The sequence below is a fragment of the Egretta garzetta genome, unplaced genomic scaffold (assembly GCF_000687185.1).
Source record: "Egretta garzetta isolate BGI_Z169 unplaced genomic scaffold, ASM68718v1 scaffold172, whole genome shotgun sequence".
Classification (NCBI taxonomy): Eukaryota; Metazoa; Chordata; class Aves; order Pelecaniformes; family Ardeidae; genus Egretta; species Egretta garzetta.
In genome coordinates this window covers 794,436-810,497 of record NW_009258951.1, presented here as the reverse complement: position 1 = coordinate 810,497, position 16,062 = coordinate 794,436, and the positions used below count along the sequence as shown (strand labels likewise).

The 16,062-nt window shown below is 43.2% G+C and overlaps 1 protein-coding gene across 1 annotated transcript in view; it reads right to left on the bottom strand.

The window, feature by feature from the left end:
* AP2M1 (adaptor related protein complex 2 subunit mu 1) overlaps positions 1-15,206 on the bottom strand; it is a 24,686-nt gene extending 9,480 nt beyond the window's left edge. The window contains exons 1-4 of the mRNA XM_009634389.2: positions 15,182-15,206; positions 7,553-7,665; positions 1,855-2,120; positions 348-430 (exon numbers count right to left, since the gene is read on the bottom strand). Coding sequence (XP_009632684.1) covers positions 348-430; positions 1,855-2,120; positions 7,553-7,626 — 423 coding nt within the window. The 5' untranslated portion in view covers positions 7,627-7,665; positions 15,182-15,206. The remainder of the gene's footprint in view (positions 1-347; positions 431-1,854; positions 2,121-7,552; positions 7,666-15,181) is intronic.
* Positions 15,207-16,062: the final 856 nt, after the last annotated feature.

Genomic DNA, 16,062 nt, shown 5'->3' with positions numbered 1-16,062 from the left:
TAGATCTGTTTATGCTGTCAGGAGCTGACACAGAACAGAGCCTGACACCAGTAATCATTTACATGCAAGGGACTGGCATTATCCTAGCTCAGGGCCCTTCCTCCTGCATCTTACCACACACCAGGGAACACATGGTCACACAAGCGCAGAGGCACCTAGAACGAGATGCCACTGAGCTACATCCCTGCCAGGGTATTGTCAATCTGCCTAGGCACCTCCACTCAACACAGGTCAAATGGTTAGTTGGCAATTAAGACCGTACTTTCTTGATAGGGCTTACAGAAAATTTGATTAATTTTGATTTAAAAATTTAATTTTTAATTGCAGAGCAGCATTCGTCTGGTTACCTGACTCTTGATGCCTTGCTGAGTGATGAAGGTCTTCAGGGCCCCTGTTTCAGAGTTCTGAGGATAGCCAAAATCCAGGATTTCTACAGAAGGGTAAAAGAAGGTTAGTTGAGAGCTGCAAGGTATAAACATGCCAGCCACACTAACCATTCCTATAAGGACAGCGCCACACACAGACACTGCTTACACATTAAATTTCTGGATAAGTTGCTAGAGCATTCCTTACCAAGAGAAAAAGAAACAGCCTTGCTAAACTGACTTCCCTGTGCAGTATTTTGGAGAGCAGGGGTGATGGAAAGCTGCCCAACTGATGAATTTGCTGGTTTTTAAATACAACTGCACTTCAGGACTAAATATCAACTAAACTAGCCATGCACACAGGGTACACTGAAGAGTTTTTCCAAAACCATCCAAGGGACAAGAGGGTTTATTCAACAGTAGAACAATCTATCTTTGCAGCATTTTCTTTAGGTTTTGATTTTCATATGAAGATGTAATAAAAATCAAAACCTAAAAAAATAACAGCAAAGTAGTGGCACTGCAGGATGATCAGTGTGGGAGGGAAACAGATGTTAACCACAGACAGCTACTGCACTTAACACCCACTCCCCTCAGAGGAAGGGAACAACCCACAAGAGATATAGAGGGGAGAGAAGATCACCAACGTGAATACTGCATAACATCACACTGGCAGGTTTTGATCTCACTATGCGTACTAGGAGACAGCAGTGACCAACCAAAGCAGAGAAGCAGCAGTCTTTTGATCTGACCAGAGGAAACAGAGAACCCATCAGTCACTGCAACCCTTGGCTAAGAATCCCAGGACACACACGCATGGTACCTTGTCTGGAAAACAAACTGAAGCATAACTAATACAAAGTGTTCATGTTATGTGAAACAGGGACAGCTCAAGGGCAATCTCCACAGGCAGGCTGATATCACGAACAGCTGAAGGGACACTGTATTATTAATCTATGGTGAAATCTGGTGCTGTATCACTGGGGGAGCCAGGGTTGGGACAGAGCAGGTTGGGTTTTATTGATTTCCTTCGGTTTCAGAACTGCCCCCAAGAGGCAACCCAAGAGTGGCAACCAACTGCAGCCTGGGGTGACTGCTACTATAGAGTGTCAGAGCCACCTGGGCACTAGCTGGGATGGCTGGCCTTAAGAGGTGCTAATGACAGCCCTCTTTATATACCTCAGCATAACAATAGCCCTGCATCTGCACAGGATCCACTCAGAAGCTGGAGCTCAGTACCAGCTGCCTCATTTATACAACTGCACAGCTCCCAACACTTCAGCAAAGTGAGCCACAATCAACACAAGGCTATGGGCTTGAGATGTTATCTACACTTATAGTACAGGTGGCATTAGAAAGCAGAACAAGTAATTTTGAACTCAGTCACACATGTTAAAAATCTTCAAGTATTATTACTACATCAAACTAAGCTAAGGGTTTCAGAATGACCAAGTGCTATATCCTATAACAAGTAAGGGAAACATCTCACCATCCAGTAGCTCATAGATCAGCACAAAGTTGTTCTTTATGTTCTCCTCACTGATCTTCCCGAAGTAGGCAGTCATCACGTCACACATCTTGTAAAGAAACTCGAATACCATGGCAGCGTTGACATTCTGCTTGGTGACAGCAGCCAGCCAGATGTTGGAACGCTTGACATGGAAGAAACTTGTGCGGGCGATGTTGGTGACAGGCGAGCGTACCTGCTGCCGTGCGTGGATGACATTGACGCGGAAGGCGTCGACGGCATTCCGCCTACGAGATCATCACCAAAGACAAGTTAGCACAACGCACATGAAAACAAGCTGGCTGCACAGTTCTGCTTATGTGATTACAGTCAGACACTGAACTACATAAACCAAGCTTGCTCAGGAAGGGTGCCTGTGGATGTCTCTAAGAGGGACAAGTGAAGGCTCTGAGCAGAGTTAGACATTAAACTGCACAAACTAAAGGAGAGGCAGAGTGCTACTGGTCTCTAAGGAGCTTTGGACTACAGTGCAACCATAGTCAGAAGGAGAAGCTAACCTCCATCTAGAGTCAGATGGCAAAGGAACCTTCCCCTCAATTAATTTTGCTAGCACTCATGACTGATTGCCATAGCTGGGAACAAACACAGTAGCAGCTTATGGCTCAAAGAAGAGTCCAGTTTTTGACAGTAACTAGGTGTTTGGTCACTCTGCATGCCCAGGCCTTCATACTCTTGCCCCAAAGCAAGCTGTAGTTCCCCAAGATTTTGGTTGATGGCAGTCCCTCCCAGACATACCACTGAGGGGAAAAAAAAAAAAAGCAAAACCTACCTGGGTCACCTGACAGAAGTCAGTTCCCAGGTACACCATGGAAGGGAGCTTTGGTTCTCAGATCCACCTCGCCTCCATACCCCAGGCACCATGGAGGGCAGGCTCAAAGCACCAAGCAGGATTAGGAACATTTTTGGCTTTCCAGTTCCACATGTCCCCTCAAGCCTGCTAGGCTTCAGAACAGGTCTCTTGCACATGGACTTATGGTCCCCACAGTGCAATGTGCTAGTAGGGCTGCATTATGTGCACTGGATGATCCAGTACCATTTATGGTAAAGAAAAGATGTTCTGCACAGTGCCAAAAAGGTGCTGTGCAACCTTCCCCTAGCTGCTGCCATCTTTAATCCAAACTGTCTATATATTAGTGACAGGGAACAAATCCCTCCTGGGTAAACAGGGATGTCCAGGTGGCATTCTGGGTGCCAGCTCTTCCACACACTAGTTTACTTATCCTGTAGCTACAAATCAGGATAGACTCCCCCAATTAAGTTAAAGTTCACCTAAGAACACAGGAATGAAGCCTAAGTGCTTTATATGACAAGACCAAGACTTAAAGCAATAGCCTACACATCAAGCCAAGACTCATCTAGTTGTGCTTTATTACTCATACACTTAAGAGACTACGTTGAACAATGCGTCTTCTGACTGCAGCATCAAGGCCATGGTATTGATTATGCAGAACCATGTTTGAGAGCAGACAGTAATAATATCCTCGCAAGCAAGGATACAGGCATACAAATGCTTGTAAGCATTGAGGGTTTTCAACAATCCAGCAGACACTTCCATGTTTGAAAACAAAGGATACTCAAAGGAACATATGCTACCACAGCAGGTGTTTGCTCCTTGAAGGTCTGGGTACATATGTAGAAGCTTCATCAGTAAACATGCTCCCCCATAAGCAAAATCCTGGCCTTCAAACACTTCTCAGGTTTTATTGCCTCAGAAGGTTTGCAAGTTTGAGTTAAATTAATATTTCATTTCTACCTTAGTTTTTCCATAAGAAAGCAATTTTATCTACTATAACAATATCCAAAAGCCCCATTCCTCCCCTCCAGTAAGCCTTGCAAGGAAAGTTCAGCTTGTTCTGGAGCATTAGCCCTCCCAGCCTCAAGTTCTAACCCGCTAGAACTAGTACCAGAATCTGCAACCAGACTGGTGCAGGCTAGAGGAGAAGCCTCAGGTCAGTGAAGCTTTCTAGCACACCAGTTGCCCACTGTGCAGTGCCAGTCATGGCCTACCACGCGTCTCTTACCTATTGCTACAGCAGCCAATGAGATGGGATGGACAGAAATGGCGCCAGCGGAGAAAGGAGGAGTGACAGCAACAAGAGAAAGGGTTAGAAACACACACACAAGGCACAATGAATCCAAAGAGATAAGGAGAGACCAAACAGCACCCCCTCCCCCTGCTCCTCGGCACAAAAGGCCAAGGTGGCATCGGATGGACAAGTAACAAGCTGTGGTAGCAATGAAGCCCTCGCAAGGCACAACACTGACATACCATGGTCAGGCTGCCAGTGTGGACAGACTTGTAGTTGGCTGAATTTTAGGGCTAACTGGACATTTAGTCGAGATGAGCTGCATCCGTATCACATCAGTGATACCCAGTCTGCTCTGCTAATACATGTAGCAGGCCTTGGAAGGCAAAAACCCCAAAGCCTCTATCCAGAGCCTATAAGGTATCTTCTTCCCAGCCTGCCACAGAACAGGGCTGCAAGTCTGAGTGGGCATTTCCATGACAGTATTCTCATTTGAAGCTGTTTGGGTTGATGCTTTCTGGCTGGGTCCAGCCAACAGGAAATGCAGCAAGTTTGATAGAGCTGGAGCACATCTGGAGAGATAAGGCACATCCTGCAGGTTCAGACACTACTCTATCCAGCTTGCACTTTTTTCCTTAAGGATCAAGAGCCATGAAGCCGAAGTGATGTATTAGAAGCTCAGAAACCAAATGCCTATTACGCTTAAAGTGCATGCAGTTTGTCATGTAAGGTGCTTAGTTTCAAATAGTTTATTTTTATTAAATAGCTACATTCTTAAATGCAGGTAGGTTCTCCCAATGACTATGTCACTGAAGAACAAGGCACTTGAAGATCACAGTAGAGCCCTCTATGGCATCCTGAATGAAATGCATTGTGCTTTGCCTTTTTTTTTAGGAGGCTGCTTATGCATGCAGCTAGCTGCTGTATGGACAGATGCACTACATGCACTAAAGCCATTCTAAGTTGCAAGCAAAGAAAGTCCAAGTGTTGTGGTACTTCTGCATTTAACAAAGTCAAAGGACAGGTTTCTTCACTGATCACCACTTTGCTCATTAGCATTTGAGCTAGTACCTTCTTATTTAGACCCTTAAACTGTGCAATGGGAGGGGTTCTCATAACCACAGATAACCTTTAATCTCTCCCAACACATACGTTGAGGCTTCAGAATGCCAAAGGCAAGTGCCAAGAGTCTTAAGCGTCAATTGGCTCAGAGCCCACATGATGACAGGCAGCAGCTATGCAGATTTCCCCTTCAACCTACCTCCCAACATGCTGATGGGCTCAGCCCTCAGCACTTCAGTTCTATCATTTAGGAATGAAAAACCATATAGTGTTCTAGAAATCTATCACTTGGTTCGTTGGTTAGAGATAGAACTCCTATAGAGTTGAGTACAAACTACGGTTATCATGGCTGTTCCTTTCTCTACCTCCCTCTGAAGGTTAGGATACTGAGAGCTTTTAAGCAGACCTGGTATTGATGCTAGTGTTCAGAATAGGAAAGGGGGGACATCCAACTCCACTTGCCTGCTGAAGATTCTCAGTTACTCCATTACACTACAACATAAGACATAGCCTAATTTTAAGACAACTTGTTTTATAAGGTTACACATCTAAAAAATTCCAAACCAGGTTTGAAGGCCTGTTTCAGAAGGAATCGAACACCTTGGGGAGCAAGCTTGGTTAACAGCCAGCACCAGCTCCACCTAAGTCACAAGACCAACACTTTCACAGGAACTGAATGGAGGATTTCACTCAAGTGAACACTGACTCATGAAGTCCCAAAGAAAACACTTGAATCTTTTTGGCACCTTTTGTCAAATAAAAAAGTCAAGATAGGATTAGGCAGGAAAACCCATTTTCTAGTTTTGCCTGGCCAGCCGGCAGGAAGTACTTTACCATGTACTGAACACAAGTCACTCACTTTACAAGAGGAATGAGCCAAGATAAAAAGCTATATAAAATCACTACATTAAAAATAACTACACTCCCTAGTTTACATCTCCGCAGCCAGAATGCCCTTTAAATTAAAAGGCCTTCTTGAATAGACATCAGTTCAAGCACAATCCCATCTTTAAGTGCTTTAAGTTTGCAAGCCTCAAAAAGAATATTTTTGCCAGAAACTGCAGTAAATGTCCCTACCCCCCCACAACATAGTCTCAAAATTTATCTATAATCCAGACTGGCTTGGCTCAGTCACTGTGACACCTATTCATTAGGGGAACTTTACAAAGTCAGATCTGGCATATGAATTGCTCTGAAGAGCTTCAGCTAAGAAATATTCAAGACTGAAATGAGTTAGCATGGCAGAGGAGAGGCAAAACTTTGTAGCCAGCAGTTTTCTGCTTCAGAAATGCAATGCTTCCTTGGCTCAGCTCCGTGCGGAAGTCCTGGAATAACTTAAGTCAACCTTAGAACAGCTACTTTGCCTTAGTTGACTTAGAACAAGCCAAGAGATTTAAAGCTCATAAGGTGAAGCATTATTACAGGCACTGCGTTGACTGCTACTCCACCAATGAAACAGTGCAAGCCTTGACTAGTTACTAGTTCTACCTCAACTTCTAACCTCCACTAGACAATCCATAACCAGAAAGGACACACTCTTCAGACTAGAGCAGTCTAAAGGCAGACTGGCTTGACAGTTTTTTTATAATTCAAGGCAACACGTCATTTCACAGCACATCCTACCACTATTCACTGTGGAGACTTGGTACAGACTATTTTTTTCCTGAACTGGCCAGAAGGATGTCTCTCTTTGGAATTTGAATTAACACCTACCACAGCCCTGCTTCCATTAGCTAACACTAATGAAAAACCACTAGGAAGAGTAGTGTTGTGCAAGAAAGCCACTTAAGTTTTTCAGTCCAAGCATCATCACCACTTGATATCGGGTTCCTCATAGCACTATATCCACTGCCTATGAGACACCAAATTTTTAGTAAGGTCCCTTCTGGGAGCTAGCAGCCTAAGGATTGTACAGATCCAGTCTAAGTGAACATCGTAATACTTGTATGCAACAAGAAGTGCAACAAGACACCTACAATCTACTGATACTTTTCGGTGCTTCCCACAACTTTAATTATCCAATGAATGTAAGCTTTTCACATGCAAGGCTGCCATAGAAAGTTGGGGGACAGAATGCCAACTTTAAGTGTACAGCTGTGGTTACTACAAGACTGCCTGCAGACATAACTTTCCAAGACCACAGACAGTCTTCTGCATGCCTGTACTTGATGCTAGACATCTGTGTTTGAAACTAATTCAGAGCCCTGGTTATAGTGCATGGCAGACAGTTCCCACATTACTGCTCCCATAGAGTTTTAACGATTACAGTGAGGAGGCTGGCAGAGTCCCACAGTGGCAGGACATGTTGCTGAAGCATTTGCAGTAACAGCCAGCTCCCTACTGTCCAAAAGAAAGTCCCAGGTTTGCCTGCAGGCCATCCTTTACAACCATCTGTAGGTGACCAGGGCTTAACACTTCTTTTTTTCCCCCTGAACTAAGCCTAGAGCAGCAAGTTGAGTTGCAGTCTTACATGCATGCACAGCTAATGCAGAATAAAGCAGCTCTGGGTTGTTGTCTGCACCAAAATGAGACAGAAATGCAAAGACCAGGGATGCAACAGAAGCACTTACCCAATGTCATCCCGGTAGACTCGAGAGATTAAAACCTCTCCTTTGTGATTATAGATGAATAAGCCTCCGATCATGATGGAACTTCAGTCTTCTCTTCCCATGTTGCTTAAGACCTGAAGCAAGAGAAGGCATGTATCAGTATGCTGCATGGCAACAAGCAGTCCTGCAGGCACAGACTTTGACACCTGCTGGCTATTAGCCAGGGCAGAGACACCTTTTGTCACACACATCCTCAACCAGAAGACAATTCTTACAATAACTGTCATGGTGAGGACCTGATAGCACATGTCTTGATGCCACAGGAGTAATGAACTCAAGCAGATTGCAGGGAGGGACAAGTGGAGGGCACGGTCAGAGATATTCCTGAAAGTCTGATGGTGTGGGCTACTTCAGCTAATTTACCTTGTTACATCTGGACAGGCTAGCACATGGCTGAGGCCCAGGAGGGCAACTAGCAACTCAGGAGCAGCTCAGATGCTGGAAGCAACTGTCTACCTCATTCTGGAGAGGAGAGTACAGAGCTCCTTACTCATAAAGGACTATTAGAAATAGCATTTTACTCTGAAGAGGAAGGAAGTAGCCTTACTGCTGCAGTTACAGATTACACGTTTTGATCTGCTGGGATTTCTATATAGAAAAGTGTGCATTCCCAATGCACAGTGCAGACTGTATATACCATGACCTACGCCCTTAACTACAGGCCAGCCTCTCCAGATCAGCGTTCCCTCATGTTTGCTGTAGAACTGCCCCTCTGGGGCACATGATAACAAGGACTCAACAAGGAAGCCCACCGTGCATCCTAACACACATGAGGCTCTGCACGTGACTGCAATTTGTAGCCAGGGACTGAAGATTAAAACTAGCACTGAAATAGATGCAGGCTTACTTTTCATTCCATTCATCAGTATGGATGGATCAAGCCTCAAGTATTAGTAATATCTGGTCTATCCCCTAAAAGCGAGAAAACCCACAGGCTTAGAAGTACAAGCAAATCCAAGATCCTTTATTTCTACTTTAAAGTATCTATCTTCCCACTGACCAAGATGCAAATCAGATTCAGTTCTTAGGCTTTTTGCACAAGTGTTTGACAAGTACACCTTGACTTACTACTGCTTTTACAAAAGCCTAGAAAGACTGCTGAACTTAAAGAGCTAATGATTACACAGCAGCAACCACTGATCTAGTTGGTCCAACAATTCAACCTTTCTAACCATTATGTTTGCAGGTAAGGATTATTTAAGCACCATCTTGACAAAATTCACAGATCTACTTGGGATCATATAGCTGTGTAGTAGTACAGGCTGCATTAATAACTAGATATAAATAACCAGAAATTGTCATTTGTCAGGTAAGCTTTTTAGACAACAGCTCATTCAGAGTATTTCTTATCCACGTACCAGCAACAGTGCAGCTGTGAGACCAAAAGCAGCTCACTGGTTTAATAGAGCAAAGGGTGATGGGGAACTGCTACAACACATGTGGAGTCTATATACAGTTATGTTTTAACTGCTTTCACAGCCTGGAGTTAGTGTCTTCAGTGAGAGTCCTCAGACCTAATTTCTAGCATCTTGTATTTGAGATGTACGACTACAGCATAAGAGGTGATCAGAGGAATGGGGTTATCCTAGTTACTTAAGCTAAGCTTCTTGACCTTAGGCATCTGGAGTGCTTGTTCAAAAAAATAATTTTTATGTAGCAACTCCACAGCCTTTGCTGATCCCTAGCAGCAGCACCAAGTAACACTTCAGAGTCCAAACTGGGAGCAGCCTGGCCACAAGGCACCACTGGAGTGGGAGATCTCAACCATGAGCCACTTCAGCTGGGGGCTAGTGCCTCAGAAGTTACCCTCTTAAACCGCCAATCTCTTTCTTCAAAGGAAGATTGTTTTGAAGAGAACTACAAAGCTGGTAGACATTACTAAGGCAGAAGACAGTTTGATTTTATTTTTTGGTTTTTTTTTTAAATACAGAGCTACTTTACCAGATCCCATTCCTGTAGTCATATGCATTCCTATTCACTTCAGCTTAAGTCCTAATACCCACTCTAGCAACTGCTTGGTTGGCTTAGCCCAGGGAAGAACACTACAAATATGACAGGACAAGCCTCATGACTAGGTCTTGGGATGATCACATAAATATTTCTCAGTTTTGGCACTGCTGAGCATTAGATAACCAACCATCTCCACACTGTGGGTTAGCCTACACCCACTCGTCTGGGGTGGGTGGAAAGATAGGGAGAGGCTAGTCTAGAGACGGATGCTGACAGTGAAGTGATATGTGTTTGTTCAGGAACACAACAAAGATTAACTTAAAATGACCTGGCCTCAGATCATCTCAAAGGTCAGGAAAAAATGAATACAAAATACACACAGAGGGACAAAAGGACTTCCAGGGTAGAAGCCTGGAGTATTAAGAGTAATGTATCCTCTAGAACTTATGTTCAAGAATCTAAAGCAGCTGCCTATTTGAAGGAACTACTGCAGATGTGTTCTGTGCTAAAACAAGATTTATAGTGCAGCCACTACTTTTACTTTCAAAAAGACAAAAATGAAACTTTAAATTTCATGAGCCTTTACACCAACATTTTTAGTTGCACCTAATGAGTCCTCAGAGAGTAACATTATACACACTTCTCTGCTGTGGGTCTTCAGCTACCAGATGGCTGCTTCTGCTCATTAAAAGGAAAAAAAATAAAAAAAAAATCAAAAAGTCAGTTGTTAAGTCAAAATAGCAAGAAACAGACAGACGAGCAGTTTTCAAAGCTCAACAGTGAGCTTCCTGGCTTTTACTCCTACATTCTGCTGGTTGAGCGGTTCTGGCTATTAACAGGCTGCCTACTGCCATTCATCAGTGGCTTCATGTGGCACTGCCAGCAACATTTTTTTGATGTCTGAGGCTCCATCTAGCATAGAAAAGGTTTTCAAATATATTTTTCTTCCATTCCCATTAGTAACACTTTGTAACTTCAGGATACAAGTATTTCATTTACTTCCAGAGTAAGACCCTGTAACCAAACCTATTAAGACAGAGGCAGCACACAGTCTGAGATTCCCATGCAGTTCCAGAGAGGGAAGTGCTGTCTGTAGCTGCTCACTAGGGGGACAGAGGCTACACGGTGTAGCTGGCAGCAAGGCCAGCATCCCCACGCCAGAAGACAGAGACAATGCTGTTGGTCAACAGAACCAAACCAGGTTTTCAAATTTGAGGAAATGGTTGTACCACAGATTCATGGCTACTTACATGAAACACACATGGCCCCAACATGCATAATGGAGGCCACTAAAGGTAACAACATGCAGGGCTAGAATCTAAAACATGGAGAACATCTATTTGAATACAGTTGCCCAACAAGTCTGGCAGATGCTGAAGTTGTAATTCAGCAAGCATTTGAATGGTCATTTGCTCAGGCCAAATGATTTTAAAAAAAAAAAAAAAAGAGAACACCATTATGATAATAAAGGCAACTTGTTGCCCACCTGAGGACATTCTTTCCCAATTAGTACTTTTTCATTCCAGGTAAGAGACAAGGATGTCTTTTCAGACTGCTGCAGTGCTGGCTTCCACATTCAGATATGGATTATTGCTACCAAAGGTGAAGAAGAGTTCCTGCATTGTCTTTGAGACTTACCATTGCATAGAATAGTTTCCTGGAAGCTTATGCAACTGGTCAAAGCTGGATCATATGAATCCTACAAACCCTTTCCAGAAGATTCCTAGAAAGCACATCATAGTCTTAAAAAAAAAATCTCCCTCTTGGGTTTTAATGCTGCTTAAGGTATTTGTTTCACTATTTTTAGCATAAAGGAAACATCTGCTTTGATGAGCAACAGGATCAGACCCACAGCATATACAAGACAAAGCCTCTTGCTAGCGTGACAATCCAATCGCTTTCTGAAAAAGCCTTGATTTGAATATTTACTACATTACTATAAGACATGTAGACTACTGATCAAGCTTAGTGTTAGAAATTAAAAGCCTTCTCTTAAGATCTACAAACTTTTAATATTGATTGAGATAATGAGCCTATGTGTTCTCAAATGTTAGGTTAGAACATATTCTGTAACAGCTTCCCTTAAGTTACAGGCAAAAATATAATTTTTAATTGCATCACAGTATTAGGCAGCAGAGTCAACTACTTGCTTATCTTATATCTTAGTAAAAACACATTAGATGGAGAGTAGATACAGCATGATTAAAGTGGTTTTAGTATTTCAAAAATTCTTCGACAATGCAAAGAAGTGTTAGGCTTCTTCCTTTTCTTCCTTATACAAATATACTGGGAACAGAGTTCAGGCTTCAAACTTTCCACGCACAGTTAGCTCCTAACCTAACCAGCTTCATCTGTACATTTAAGAGCCACATTGGTTCATACTGCACATCTGTTAGCTTAGTGCCTTGTCTCCGATGTCAGCAATGAAAGGACAGTCAGATAACAGTAAGGACAGGTCAAGAAAACGTTCCCCAGCAAATCCCCCTGCAATGGCTTGTTTATTTTAGAACTCTCAATGGATCTCTTTAGAGCATTTGCCCAGTTTCCTCTCAAATCTCTGCGTCAGCAGCATCCCATGGCAAAAAAAAAAAAGTCTACAGTTTTATAACCACTGTATAGAACACCCTCCTTTTTGTTTTAAGCCTGCTTCTTCTTCCTTCCCACAGTTTTGTTTAATGGCCTCCAGTTCAAATGCAGGAAGAAGCAACTAAGAACTAGCCCCCATACTCTATCTCCAGGCCACTCAGGATTTTGCAGATCTCCACTGCCTTCATTGCCCCTTTCCCAGAATAAGGTATTCCCACCTTACTCAGTTGCTCTTCACAAGGAAATTGCTTTATGCTTTGGTCCTTCTCAGTGACTACCTCTAAACATTTTCCTTCTGGAAGCAAGCACAAAACTGCACAAGTTATTCAAGATGTAAGCAAACCACGATACAGACAATATGACAATCGTACATATCCTGCTTTGATCTTTTACTAGTGGTTCTTGACAGTTGACTTACATTTTTAAACCACCACTCAGCAAGAAGCTAATAATTTCATCATCTCTCCTAACTCTAAGATCACACTGAATTCGGTCTTCAAGGTGATTAACCACATTACAGGTGAAGCTAGAATTGCCTTTGCTCCTTAATCCACCTACTTGCTATATGCACATGTACATTTATGTACCTTGAATTTAGTGTGCAATTTTATAGTCCCATCACTGCACCTCTACGCCATTTTTGACTTCCTTTGCCCTTACAGCTCTGAATACCCTCCTGTCTACATACATGCACACTCTCCACACCATGACTACTGACCAGGATTGCTCTTATTGCAAATCCTCATTTGTGACAAAATAGGAGCATGCAGAGAGATTTGCCACCAAACAGCTGATGCATCAGCAACTCGCTATTGCTCAAAGTCAGAAAGGGACTGGCCCAGTGTTGTTTGAACACCTGGGTTAACACCTGAGGTGGCAGTTTCACTTACTACAGATTTAGCCACAGGATCAGGCCCATTCTGCCAGTTTGTTTTATAATGGCAGCCTACCAGCATAAACATACCCAAAAGATAACGCACCAGTGTTATTTCACATATAATAGCAGCTTGCCTCCATACCAGTTTCGATCATCCTCAAGCCTGAAGAAACCCCCACAATCCTACAGCTCTACAGATTAAACCTGAATTCACATTTAAGTGCAATTTACCTAACTTGATTTGTGTCAGACAACTGGTAAAGCGTTTCCAGGTACGAAGCAAAGTCACGTGGGCTAAGGACAGTGAATACAAGGAAACAGTTTCAGATGACTAACCCAACTGTACCAACTATCTGTCAGGTCTCTGCAGCAGTTGAAGGACATATGCAGCATAAACCTCTTGCTGTGCTCCCATCTAATAACATCAGGGACCAAAGAGGCCTCAAGCGCACAAGGTATTTAACACAATTACAGGCAAATCTTCCTTGCTCTGTTCAACTTCTGCAGTCCAGCATCTTGAAGAGTTCCCAGCGTCACAAGCATAGACAGCACAACAGCATTGACACAGCTTGCAGCTAGTCCAGTCTGGTGCAGCGCCATTCTCTCAGGGGGTCTTCACCAAGCTTGCCCATGACAGAAGTTCAGGGAACACTGGCAATATTCCAGTATTCTGCTCAAGCCTTGCATTACATCCCTCCCAGATACAAGATCAGAGTGACAGTACTCCCTCCCCACTACAGAGTTACTTCCATCAGCTAATGGGAGCATGTCCACACAGCTGGAAACTCAAGCAGTAGAATAACTAGCCCAGAGATATATGAACAGATGAGAGGAAAGCTATACAAAGGGCAGCATGCAAAAGAAAGTTGCTTAAAGCTTAGCAAGAAGAATGGCTCTTTAAGATGACAATGGCTCTCCTTGAAGTGGCAGCAGTGAAAATAAGCCTGCTTTGTTTTGATCCTCATTTGTGTTTCAGTAGAAGTTGCACAGATACTCATTTCAACTATCTCAAGGTTACACTGCAACTAGAATGAGGTTTTTAGCAGTTTAGACTTTGTATGATATTCCACACATTTTAAAGTAATGTATAGTTTTCTTTTCAGATCAGCTTTGAAAAGGAAAGGTCCTAGTGCTTGCAATGGTTAAGAACTGCAGGGAACAGGGCTCAAATTAATTTGAGACTGACATTCAGTGACTCACGGCTGCTAGAATCAGAAAGCCCCAGAATAAGAAATCCACCACGGGAGATGGGTTCCTCTGCTCGCTGTGCATAAGCGACATGACTCAGAAAGCTTCCCAGCATTGCTCAATCAGCTTCCAATGACTCATTCTGCTCCTCTCCACAGTCAGCCTTTTCTAGGGAGCTAATAGCTCATTGCAAGACACAGTTTAAGACCAAAGCCCATCACTTCAACTGTTTATCATTAAGCGCCTGGAAACCAAGATAACTCTAGCTGAAGTCTTTGGGTTCATGGTCCATCAGCTGCATTTTCAGAGCCTTGCAGCTCCGCTCCTTCTGTTTCACTGGCTTGAACATATGGTGACCTGCTCCACACCGCTAGCTACAGCTCTGTTTTTTAGTTATAGCATGAATGGATTTATTCTAGTTAAGGTACAGAGAAGATCCATATGTATGCTGAAGTCACACCAGTTGGTGACTAATCACCCTAATTTAGGAACAACAGTCCTCTCCCAATACACTCTGCATTCTTCAAGCAGCTAGCTACTGGGTTAGGAGTGAGATCTAACATCAGAATGTGGCTTCTACAAATAACCCAAGGCCAGTATGCTTTCTACTCTGCTGCCAAGTACACACACTCCCATATACTCTTAAATAGAAAGGAAAAGGATGATGAAGAGCATCATAGACAGACCACATACTTACACATGCTTATAAACCCACTAGGAGTTAAGGCTATGTGGAAATGCCTTTCCAGAATGCCTTTTCACTTCAGTGAAAATGAGAGCATTAAGATACACCTTTATAGCAACTGTGGCAAAGTTACAACATTAAGACACCCAGCTACAAAAAAACAAGCACATATAAAAATGAAATGCTGGGATGTGGATTTGAATGCATTTCAGTAGTTACATAACCGAAAAGCGGTAGGATTAGCTGGACCTACAATGTCCAACACGGTAACGTGCATCTTCTTAAAAGAATCAAGCATACTCACCTCAAATCATGTCACTGGTCACACTGTGCAGAGAATGTGCATCTCTCAAACCATCACCATACCTTAGATGAAAGCCCCCAAAGCCAGTCTGCAGCAGGTTAACTGCAGACCATAACCAAGGGAGTCCAGAGAAAGATAAAGACGCAATAAAGCACAGTAGCTCAAGACCTGCTTTTTCCCCACTGATTCTATCATAGAAGGAAAATGCTCTTTTTATTGGGTCTAACCTAAAGACAGGTGGTTCTCCAAAAGCCATCAGACTTTGCCCTACATTGTGCCACACGCTTGGAATGGGTGGGTGCAGTCAGGAGCACAGGCTTGGACAGCAGGATCCTGTCACTGGGCTGTCAGTAGCTTCATGCACTCTGGGATGCAACAAGCAGCTGAACTGGGAGTTACCTAGTGAGATGATGCACTAAACCTGAATCTCCACTTGCTAAATGCAGCAGCTCCCTCCTGTAGCATGTAAGAGCCCAGCCTTCCACTTCCATTGCTTCTTTGTGGATTCTGACCTAGAATAGCTGTAGAAAAAATGAACAACATACAGCACAGAGCTTTCTTAGACTGAACAAGGCAGATGTAAGGAATGGACTAAGCAAGCATAGTTTGTTCCCTCTGCAGTGTTTTGTATCTGCAGTGACTCCTCCAGAAACACCACAGCAAACAGCACAATTCTCCAGTCTTTGTACAGTGCATTAGCCTCCCATGGTCTCTCTACCTGAGAAGCTGTAGCATCACACCAGTAACAAGACACCACTGTAGTACCATAGTCATCTCTTCATTAGGGTATGAAAGACAAAGCTGAACTCTAGCCTAAATCCCAGACATACAAACATTCAAACGTGATTTTTTCCAATACATTTGTCCCATAACCTGAAGTT